This window comes from Falco biarmicus, chromosome 19, assembly GCF_023638135.1.
Source record: "Falco biarmicus isolate bFalBia1 chromosome 19, bFalBia1.pri, whole genome shotgun sequence".
Taxonomy (NCBI): Eukaryota; Metazoa; Chordata; class Aves; order Falconiformes; family Falconidae; genus Falco; species Falco biarmicus.
The window spans coordinates 4,427,055-4,438,874 of NC_079306.1; the positions used below are offsets into that span (position 1 = coordinate 4,427,055).

Here is an 11,820-nt window from a genome sequence, read left to right on the forward strand (position 1 = left end):
CAGCAGGATCCAGCCCCAGCACTTGGACCCACCGGCTCACTCCTCACCCAAAGCCTCAAGCCCATCTCCTTGCTCACTGCTCGCCAGCCGTGCTGCTTCTCTGCAAACAAGCACTTTTAAAACAGTTGGAAGGTAGCGCGATATTAGGATGATGAAGTCTCTCAGTTTAATGAACTTTGGAGCTGTTATCTTCTTCCTGCCAATGCAAAGCTCACTGTCCACTGGGAATGGTTTCTTTCTTGCTTTGCTGCTTCACTCTCCAGCAAGACAATAAAAATTTTATCTCAAGCCTACCTAACAGTTCTGGATGTTTTCAGTCACCGCTCCATCATATCTGCTTGCATGGTGGCATCAGTTTTATCTCATGGGTTTAGAGCCATGCTTTAATCACTGGTGAAAATAGATAAAGCAGGAGGAACATCAAGGAAACATGAAAGTCAAGGAAAATGTCCGTGGCACCTACCAGTGATGCCAGGAGCGCTGCAGCACATGCAGAAGGCTAGGAGGAACACGTCGGGTTAATTCCTGATAAAACCAAATATTTGCCCTGAGCTCAGCAGACATAATGGGGGTTTCAGAGTCACAGCCGGGGGGCTTGGTCTGCACATTCCTGGTTTTACTGCAGATGCAATCTTTAAAAGCCGCCGCTATATTTGGAAACAAAACAAAGCAAATCCTGCAGGGTTTGGAACCTGCCTTGGAATACCCTCAATTAAACAATTCCTACAGTGTAAAATGAGAGAAGCTTTCCCCAGCATGATTCATCCATCCCAGGGCAGGCATGGGAAATAGGCTGGATGAACTGGACATTGCAAGGACCTGCTAAATGGCCGGTTGGTATAGAACTAATTGGAATTAGTTATTTGCAGGTTATGGAGAAAATCGTTATTACAGAGGAACAGCCTGCTAAAAAGTAAAAGTTGCAAACAGGATGCAGAGGGCAGTTAATGACTCCCCTACACTCCAGCTGTTGCCATGGCTGAGAGATGAGTCATTTTCATACGACCCTTGGCAGCTACTTTAAAAACTCCTTTCCTTACTCACTCTTCACCTCTCCGCCGTTGAGTATTGAGTCAGTAAGGCTTTCTGTCCATAGGAGCGTGTTTGCCTTCAAGTATATACATCCACTTCCCCTTGCTGCCCCAGGCCTCCAACTTTCTATTCTGTGATTAATCATGGCGCTTTTTATTTCCTCTTCCTTTCCCAAGTCCCACAAAGAGCACGAAGCCTCTGAGCTGGTTACGCTTCCTGCTGTGCTCAAGCTTGAAGTTCCTGTTAACTTGAGGATGAGAAATGGCCGCAATTACAGGGAAACAAGACAAAGGTGGTTTTGTTTCTATTCTATTCTAAGCTTCTGTCAGCCCTGGAGAGGTTTGACACCTGGAACATCAAGGAACAAGCCTTAATGAATGCTTTAGCTTGTTAGAATACCTTCTTTTTTAATTCAGAGGCCATGGACATTTGGCAAGAGAAGTCCTCTATACCTAATGCTCTGGATAGCTTAGAGGAACATTTCTGCTCTGATGAGTATGTGCTAAATAACCTAACAGTGGATTTCCACAACAAGGATAAATTGTGAGCAAACCCCGGAGGATTAACAAGGAGGAATTCACCTTAGCTGTTTCACGGTGAGGCTTGCTTCACTGCATCCATAATTCTCAAATCAGAGTGGTGTTACTCTGGGCACCTTACAGAGCCTGCTAAGTTCATTCACTCAAGATTAACTTTAATTGGGTTGGGGTTTTTTTTACCTAATTTGAATATTAATTTTTTTTAACCTCTCTTGTAACGTCAGCTATGGGTCTCCCAGCTTCCTGTGGATCTGTCTTACATGGCTTTAGACACCTCTGATGTTCATATCCAGTTCTAACAGTAGTGGTGGGTTTTATGACTCAAGGGACACTGTATGAAGCAATGCACCAGATTCGTACAAAGTCAAGCAGAAAACTGCCTCACTTTGACTAGTATCGCTTACTTTACCTCGCTGCTCAGGATCCAACTTGTCTGTCTTTTCTCTGCACGCTCAGAAGTCCCCTCCTGGCCACCTCCCAGGTTGCCATGAGCCAGCTTTATTGTTAGGCGAGATGCAGGTACTCAGCTTGTGTAAATCTCTATCGTTAATTAGATTGTAATGTGTGGCAGTGACCTGGTCTAACCCGTCGTTAGCATGAAGCGAAACTCAATAGGGAATGAAGCCTGTGTTTTAGTGGGCAGGAACATCAACCTTGGAAAGAGCTTGCCAGGAGAAGTGGTGACTTCATGGTGCTTTGAATTCTTCAGAGCAAGACTGGGTAGCATTTTAAAAGCTGGGATGTAGCCAGATAAAATCATTAACTACTCAACAGAAACCCATGCTGTATGTCACCAGAAGTCAAACTGAAGATTCGCGGTGACCCATCTTGTCCTCAGCATCTGTGATCTGGATTGCACCGTCTTTCTGTATAAACAGAAACAGCCTGAATCTTCTCTCCTCCACCTCAGCAGAAATCAGGGCATCTCCAGTGAAGCTGTACCCTGTAGAGGATGGTGGTCAAGGGTCTTTCGGTGCTCTGCTCCCACAGCAGCCCTGCTCCCCGGCATGATCTCAGAAATGAAATATTTAATCACGTCAGTCATGATCGCAGGTCCCGTGAATTTCCTCTGACCGGAGAGAGATAATTTTTTTAGAAGACGTAGTTTAATTTGAAATCCTAAAGATGCTCAGGGCATCACATGAGGCCTTCAGGCTTTCATGCAAAATAAATATTAACGTCATTAATGAATAATTGCAACATGATCATTAACATCAGAACTAATGAATGTCAATGGGTGACTGAGAACTGAGCATAGAGTTATTCAAAAAATAACATCCGTAGGTGGATCTTTCATTACTCAAGGGCATACTAGGACTTAAAAAAATGGAACTGGAATTTTGCAGATCAAGTTATGCTAAGTGGAAACAGGATGTAAAACTTCCAGAAAAGTTTTGTGTTTTGCTTTTATTTAAAGTTGTCCAAAAGGAACTGGAAAAATATGGACTCCAATTTGACCCAAACTCTATTCCAAATTTCCATAAGGAATTTTCACAGTACTTTGCACTTAAAATTTCTGATATTGGCAAGGCCAATGGCATGTGTTTTCCCATGCATGGATGGAATGAGGCAGCAAGGGATGAGATGTCAAGAACTTTCTGTTACATATTTGCCCTTCTGATGATCAGAAACCCTGAAGACAGACATTGGGCTTCACCATTTCTGCATCCAAAACCAAAACATGGGGCCTTGGAATTACACTTCCTGGAATTCTATTTTTAAAAATCATATTGAGGAGTGACTGACATCCAGAAGGCCTCTGCATGCCTCTGAAATCAGCTGCTCCTCAATCTTAATTATGATTTTTATGTTAATTGAGTACTCACTAGCACTGAACAAGCCACCTAGCATCTCAATATAACAGCATTACCATATGCAAAATGAGCAGAAACATACCTCCACCAGCATCACACAAGAATTAACTTGACATTAAAAAATTGTAAAAAATTTACAGAACAGATTGATAATGACACAAAATTGAGGGGCTGGTCAAAAACCACGAGGCAAAGACTAAATAGATGAAGGGACATTCAACAAGTAAGTATAGGCTTAGTGCGTAAATCACAAATTGCTGTGGGGTACCTCATTTCCGGCAGGACAATTTTGAGCTAAATAAAAGGTCTCCCCATCCCTTTGCTCCTCACTCAACTGCACTGCTCAGCTAGCACGGTAAGTGTTAGCTATTAGCAGTGTTCCTTGATAGCAACGGTTCTCATTTGGGTTTGGTCAAGCAATGAATTGAAATGTGTCTTTGTATCCGGTCTTTGTGGGGTGTTGGGTGAGATGACCTTTAAAGGTCTCGTCCAACCTAAGCTAATCTATGATCTGCAGCTGTCTCTGAAAACCAGATTTTCCTAGCCTGTTGGTCTGTTGCGTATTGCAAAAGACAGTTGGCAGAGAGAGCCCAGCGGAAAACAAGCTTCTTGGGATGGAAATCCATGGAGTGATCTTCATGGATGAGCACAGGAGAATGAGTTTCCAGGACAGTTCAAAAGATGCAGAGATATCGCTGGGATGGTGACAGGTGGCTTGGTTTCTGTAAGGATCTTTTTTTGCAGCTCAGGAGAAATAAATGGGAAGTGGTGTGTGATATGGCTGTTGCCCATAGGCCTAGGTGGTGGCATTGGTATTGGACACAAGACACATCTGTGTCCTAGGAAAGATGGGTTGTGTCTGAAAGTACATTGTGTTTCAGGTCCTCGCCCCTTCCAGCCTTGACTACGCTGCAACATGTGCTCTACTGGATGTTGCTCCACCGGGTGCTGCTCCATTGTGAAGAGCAAAACAGTGTGCTGCAGCCAGCCGTGCCAGAAGACCATCTGCTGCGAGCCATGCCAGACAAGCGTCTGCTGCAGCCCATGCCAGCAGTCCTGCTGCTGCGACCCGTGCCAGAAGCCCTGCTGTGACCCGTGCCAGAAGCCCTGCTGTGACCCGTGCCAGACAACTGTCTGCTGTGACCCGTGTCAGAAGCCCTGCTGCGACCCGTGCCAGAAGCCCTGCTGTGACCCGTGCCAGACAACTGTCTGCTGCGACCCGTGCCAGAAGCCCTGCTGCGACCCATGCCAGAAGCCCTGCTGCGACCCGTGCCAGACCACTGTCTGCTGTGACCCGTGCCAGAAGCCCTGCTGCGACCCATGCCAGAAGCCCTGCTGCGACCCGTGCCAGACCACTGTCTGCTGTGACCCGTGCCAGAAGCCCTGCTGTGACCCATGCCAGAAGCCCTGCTGTGACCCATGCCAGACAACTGTCTGCTGTGACCCGTGCCAGAAGCCCTGCTGCGACCCATGCCAGAAGCCCTGCTGTGACCCATGCCAGACAACTGTCTGCTGTGACCCGTGCCAGAAGCCCTGCTGTGACCCGTGCCAGAAGCCCTGCTGTGACCCGTGCCAGACAACTGTCTGCTGTGACCCGTGCCAGAAGCCCTGCTGTGACCCGTGCCAGCAGTCTGTCTGCTGCGACCCGTGCCAGAAGCCCTGCTGTGACCCGTGCCAGCAGTCTGTCTGCTGCGACCCGTGCCAGAAGCCCTGCTGTGACCCATGCCAGCAGTCCTGCTGTGACCCATGCCAGAAGCCCTGCTGTGACCCATGCCAGCAGTCTGTCTGCTGTGACCCGTGCCAGCAGTCCTGCTGCGACCCGTGCCAGCAGCCCGTCTGCTGTACCAAGGTGTGCCAGCCATCTGTCTGCTGCTGTGGCCAGCGACCCTGCTGCTGCTGTGGCTGCCGTCCCTGCTGCTGCTCTGGATGTCAGTCTTGCTGCTCCTACGTGGTGAAGAAGAAGCCCGTCATGGTGTGCTGCAGCCCCATGCAGTGCTGCTCTCCCATGAGGAAGTATTGCATCCCCATCCAGCAGTGCTGCGCCGCAATCAAGAAGCGCTGCTGAGCCAGCTCTGGGTAACAAAAGCAGCTCTGCCAGCTCCCATCTCTGGTTTGCAACAAGAACAGGCACAAGGAGATGAGAACCTGCTCATTTGCTTCCAGTTCACATGATGATGGAGTAAACACCTCGCTATTCTCTTCTTGTTTTCAAATTTAAGCTGTCTTCTTTCTGCCCTTTGATTATTGAACATCTACTCGAATGTATCACCCACTGCACATGGGAAAGAGCTGTTAGATGTTAGTGGCGCTGTTAATTCTCTTCTTGGTGTACAGGATGTGGGGTACCTTTGCTGTCACTGTGATCGTTCTTCATTTTCTGTCTTGACTTGTAGGCAATAAAACTTAGCATTAAGCAAAACGCAAAATCTTGTCTTTTGGTTATTCTTACATTTCTTTGCATGGAATGTGCCTCATTCTGTGCCATTTCCTATACGGGCAGCCTTCCTGATGGCTACAGGTGTTCCTCCATGGCACAGCAGAACACTGGGGAAACAAAGAGCCACTCAGCCATGATTCCCATTGGCATAAATTAGGTCACAGCTGAAGACAGCAAGCAAAGTAGTATGATCCCTTCTTGCATCTACTGATCATCTGCCTCAGTTAGCTCAGTTTTTTACTATAAAACTAAAGGGTTAAGGTAAATAAAACTTAAAGGGGACAGGCTGAAGGAAACATGTGTAACTCCACCATCTGAAAACATACCACCCTATAAGATGTATAGGAACTCATCCCTGATACTGGAATAGGTACTTCAACAGGCACTGAGAGGAATTCACTACTCACTGATCAGCAGGCATCACCTTCTTCTACTACCATCTTCAAAAACAAAATTTCAGAAAACACTTTACATCGGTGAATTATTTTTATGTGAGCAGAGATTTTCATATGCAGCATTCCTGGATTACAGGCAGTGGAATGAAACTCGGGTGTTAGCATACAACTTAAAAGCTTCATTCCTAAAATAGCACACACATGAGTCAACAATACCTTTTCTACCTGGCTGGGACTTCCTTTACTATTAAAATTCAGGACTCAGCTCTGAATTGCATGTCTCAGGAAAATGCCTTGAGCACTGTCTTGATTATTTCCCTCAACAAAATCTCCAGAGCATATACAAAGTCTACATTAGAATAATCTTCTCTACCACGTTAGACTCTTCTGAAAACATTATTCAGGTCTTTAGGAGTTTTTTATTAATAGGTAAATCAGGTACAATATACTGGCAGAAGGATATCCTATATCGTACCATAGCATACTATACAAGAAGTGCATTCTGTTAAAGGAAATCTTGTGAGCATTAATTTCATCACGTGTTGGAAAAGCTGCCATGGCAGATTCCTCCCCACTCACAGAGGTACTGCAGCACTCAAATTTACATAACCACCATGGAAGTTTACAAAGACATCATGGCACGGCATGACATGGCATGTAATAGGAATTTAGTGTAGATGATGTTATTTCTGACCCAACTATGCATTAAATGTCAGCATCTCTCCAATATCTGTGATCTGCATAAGACCCTGATTAGCAACAGCCTTGCAGGGTTCACATCCATTTCTAAGAAAGACATGGACCTGTTGGAGTGAGTCCAGAGGAAGGCCACAAAAATGATCCAAGGGCTGCAGCCCCTCTCCTATGAGGAAGGGTTGAGAGAGTTGACATTGCTCAGCCTGGAGAAGAGAAGGTTCCAGGGACACCTTATTGCAGCTTGCAATATTTAAAGGAAGCTTGTAAGAAAGATGCAGACAGACATTTTGGCAGGGCCTGTAGGAATAGGACAAGGGGGAATGGTTTTAAACTAAAGGAGGGGAGGTTCAGACTAGACAGAAGGAAGAAATTTGCTATGCTGAGGGTGGTGAGACCCCAGCATAGGCTGCCCAGAGAAGCTATGGATGTCCCATCCCTGGAGGCATTCAAGGCCAGGTTTGATGGGGCTCTGAGCAACTTCGTCTAGTGAAAGGTGTCCCTGCCCATGGCAGGGGATTTGACTAGATGGCCTTTAAAGGTGCCTTCCCACCCAAACCATTCTATGATTCTAGCACAGGGATCATCTTGGCCAATATGGCAACAATAAAGCCTGATAAAAAGGCGATGAGTGACTTATTTGGTGGACGACATGTTTGAGGGTTTACACAAAGAGGACATTACTTCCTTCAGGCAGGTGTCTGGCTATTATCGCGTGACCAGGACAATGCTCCCCTAGGGACAATTCCAGATGAGACATCCAATGTCATAGGAGGTCACGTTCCCATCTTGGGAAGATACTACGTGTCCCAGCCACCAGGGATCACCTGCCACCACTCCAGCCTCACATTCCAAGTCTGCTGAACATGATACCAGCCTTTATTTGCCATTAATAGTTGCTGCCTCCGCATCTTAGAACTCTCATTGCTGTCACATCTTATCAGATGAAAACTCCATCAACACCTTCTTCTTCTCACATGGCATTGTGCTGGCTCTGCACATGGCCACAATTCCTCCCCATATCCCCAAGCCCATTTCATAATATCTGCCTTAATTCCAGCCATCTTATCCATTCCCTCCCGGCTGTTCCATCAAGCTTTGCACGTATAACAGCCTTGGCCTTAGCATACCGCAGCCCAAACAACTATAAGCAATTGCTGGAAAAGTCCTGTTGGGTGCCTGAACTCAAAGCATCTGTGAGATACAAAGGCATGGAGCGATGCACTCAGGATTGGATTGCCAGTCCTGAGCCTCATGCTTGCCTACAGTGGCACAGAATCAAGTTGTTAGTGTGAAACACTCAAATGTGACCATCACAAATACTATTAAATGCAAGCTGTCTCGGTCTCGCGGGCATTAGGAATAATCTCAGGAAATGGAGTGTACAGAAACAACACAGAAAAAAAGCTAACATGTGTGAACTACTGCTTTGAAAGCTGTTTAATTTAAACTTAACCCATCCCTTCCATGGATGAAAAAAAAAAAGTAATACTTTAGCTGAAATAAAAAGCAGGGGGGGTGAGGACCAAGCACCACAGCGGGAGACCCAAGAACAAAACTGAGAAAGCAGAAACTCTTCAGTCTTAACTTTGACCACACAGCCACCCCTCAGAAGCAGGAAAAAAGGATTCACATTGACCAATAGTTTCCACTGGTCCCCCAAAATCCCAGCCAAGCACAGAAGGGACACATGAGCGGTGACATTTCCAAGTTCCAGGCATGGTTCTCCCACTCCTTCAGCACCCGCCTCCCCCAGGCACATTGTAAGTGTCTCTGTGTCTCAAGGTCATTCCTCGGGAAGCGGATAGGAATGCCTTCCAGCTACCTCCGGCTCCCATTAATGCAAATTCATTAGAAAATTTGTGCCTGTTGTTTAGCTGTAACAACTAATTCCAATGCAGAATTGAGGTGGTGAGCAAACAGAAAGAGGTAAAGATTAAATACCAGAAGACACGTGAGTGGCGTATACTGGGTGATACACAGCAAAGTCAGAATTGCTGAAGAATGCTTCATTTCCAGGGGGATGGCTTTGAAGCATATAAAAGTCCTCCCATCCTGGTGGTCTCCATTCGCTCACCTTGACTTCTCCTCTCTTGTCCTCACTGGTCAACAGGGTAAGTCAGAGCTTACTGCTTGCCTTTTCTTCTGCATTCTACCGTACTACTGTGTGCTTTTGCAGGAAGCCATCAAGGATTTCTTGTACTGTCTAGTTTGGGAACAGTTCTGAGGTTGGTTTTGGGGTCCACCTGGGTGGCTTCTTTCTGGTGGAACCAGTGTTGGACAATATGCCAAATGCATGGGTGTCCGATGCAAAAATCTGGAGATCTCTTGGACAGGCTGTTATGGGATTCTAGACAGCTGGGAATTCCCCAGTCAGTTTGGGATGGACTTTGGGATAAGCATGTTGCAAGATGCCTAAACAACTGGGACATTCAGGCAGAGAAAAAGAGAGTCTCTCTGTTCCTTCCAGCTTTGCCTACACTACTACCAACAACATGCCCAACGGAGGTTGTGGATGCTGCAGTGGAAGTAACTACTCTGTGTGCTGCTACAGCACCAAGAAGCCGTGCTGCAAGACGCCGATGTGCTGCTCGCCCATGCAGTCCTGCTGCCCCACCACCTGCTGCATGCCCATGCAGACCTGCTGCATGCCCATGCAGACCTGCTGCTACACCATGAACAATGGAGGCTGCTGCGGTGGCAGTGGCGGCGGCTGCTGCGGTGGCAACTAAACCCACTCAGTGAAGGGCAGGCAGGGCTGCACTGCCTGCTGCTTCCCTGCTGGCTCATTCGGTGTTAGACATGGATACGGATACTGCCCTAAATGCTCTTCCTCCTTTGCTTAGAGACTGTAGATCTTCTCTTCTTTGTCTACCTTTAATCTCCAAATGCTTGTAATGTGCTTTGAAACTGCTGCCCACTGATCAGCATGATTTTCCTCTGTAAGCACTAGTCCTGCTGTTAATTTTCCTCTTCGTGTTGGGATGTTTAATTCTTTTCATCACTGTTTTGCTTCAGTCTCCCTGAAAACCAATAAAATCTGTAGTTCATGACACTGCAAAACTCCTGGTGGTTTTCTGTTTGCTAGCTGGTGAAGGCAGGGTGCATCACCTCACCTATTACCTTTTCTTTGCATTTTTTTCCAGCGTTGGGATGTTCCTGCCTAAAAGGTGCCAGCTAGGGGGGGGGTTGCCTACACAAGAAAAATCAGTGCATCCCTGATGCAGTCCTGAGCTTCTGCATGGCTCTATTCAACCATGAACTGAGTGTCTGTCATCTCTCCAAGCAGTATTTACCCTCTCACTATAAAACTAGAAAGAAAATAATACATAAACTTGCAAAGGAGCTGAAACAGTTTGACACATGCACATCCCAACTAGGAAAGCTCCGTGTATTTCGAGCAGCGAGAGGTCTGCTTCAGAACCTGCAGACAGTCCCTGTAAATGGTTTAACATTTATGAGGTGGAGGTCTTGCCTCTGCTAAAATGTCTGGGTTACCAGATATCAAGTTAAAATATTAGAACAAATGGTGAGAAACCTCCACCATCTTCAAGGAGCGATTGGGTCAGTAAGAGTTGTACCAAAATATAGCATGCAAGATCTGCATCACAGTCTTCATCCTGTGTTTAATGCCCTTTACTGCCTCTGTTTCCACGGAGGAATGCTCCAGTCCCTTCTTTGCATTAAGCCCACTCAACAAAGGCCATTCAGTTACGTGGGTTACACGGATGGCTGACACAATGACCATCGGTGGGAAATGCCCACCTAGATCATCACTCCTTGCAGCTGCAGGATTTGCCAATGAGAAATCTCCCTCTGGAGGCACAAGTGAAGTGTGCCCCTTTGCCTCATTATTTCTTTGTAAATTAATCAGTTCTTATGGGCAGGCAAACAATAGATATGACTTCTTATACTGTACTGAGAGCTTTTGTGGAAATTAGCTGAAATTTACAGCTAGCAGCTTAAACATTAAAAATAGCTAAAGCAGACAAAGCTAGGAGCTTAAACTTTAGTAGTTAGAGTAGACAAAGCTTATAGATTGTGGTATATGAACTGTAGCAACCATATTACAACGTTTGGCTGAAACTGACCAAAAAGGATGCGATACTGTGTGAGAAGATGACCATTTAGCAACTGCTTAGTAACAAAACAGCAAACCAACCAAGCCAATAAAAAGGAAGAAGAACCCAGACCTTAGTTTTACTATTGGTCTGAACTATGAGGGGTGGGAACTTAGATTGCCCAGAGATTTTTTTTGTCCAGGATCCCTTTTTGGAGGCACCTAGCTTGATCTGTAGCACTATTAATAAAAAGTACTTTCATAAAGAATCTATATTTCAGCTTATGTGGAAACTTGGAGTCAAACTCTGTTATGGTGGCTGGCATGTGTAATTTCCGTAACAGAGCTGCTCCGAGGGGACCGGCTGGGAAGGTAATGCCATGCATGTTCTTCTACTCTGTCTGGAGAAGTTGCAAATACATGTGCTGCTTCTCCAGCATTTCACTCAATGAATTACTCTCATTCCAGGAAAGCAGGGAAAGGAGCTGGCTGCATTTACTGCAGAGGTGAAGCAGCACTAAAATCACAATCCGCTCCCCCTTGCACCATGCAGAAAGCAAACCGAGGCCCCTGCTAGCATTCTCGGGGTTGGTAGCAGCTCATCTAGGAGTACCCCTCTTTGGAGCACTGCAGGGATCCCGAAGGATGTCAGGCAGCAGGCAGGGAACTCGCCAGGCAGGCTCCACCATCCTCTCATTAGGCAGCACTCCCCTCAGGATAATGTGGCGAGGTCTTCAAATGACAGCTGCAATTTTAAGCCGTGGAAAAAATTCCTCCCAAATACCCTGTGTTCTTGCCAGCATTCAGCCCCACAGCAAAGCGCATTGGAGGCAGTGGCTGGCGTTAAACA

General features: G+C 46.3%; 1 protein-coding gene across 1 annotated transcript; it reads left to right on the forward strand.

Moving 5' to 3' along the window:
- Positions 1–4,301: 4,301 nt before the first annotated feature.
- Positions 4,302–5,450, forward strand: LOC130141182 (keratin-associated protein 5-1-like). The gene has a single exon (XM_056321917.1). It carries the CDS (start codon positions 4,302–4,304, stop codon positions 5,448–5,450), a length of 1,149 nt encoding a protein of 382 aa, XP_056177892.1.
- The last annotated feature ends 6,370 nt before the right edge of the window (positions 5,451–11,820 follow it).

Bases quoted from the DNA above. Each gene is read 5' to 3' on its own strand.
- LOC130141182 (XM_056321917.1), top strand. From the start codon at position 4,302: ATGTGCTCTACTGGATGTTGCTCCACCGGGTGCTGCTCCATTGTGAAG.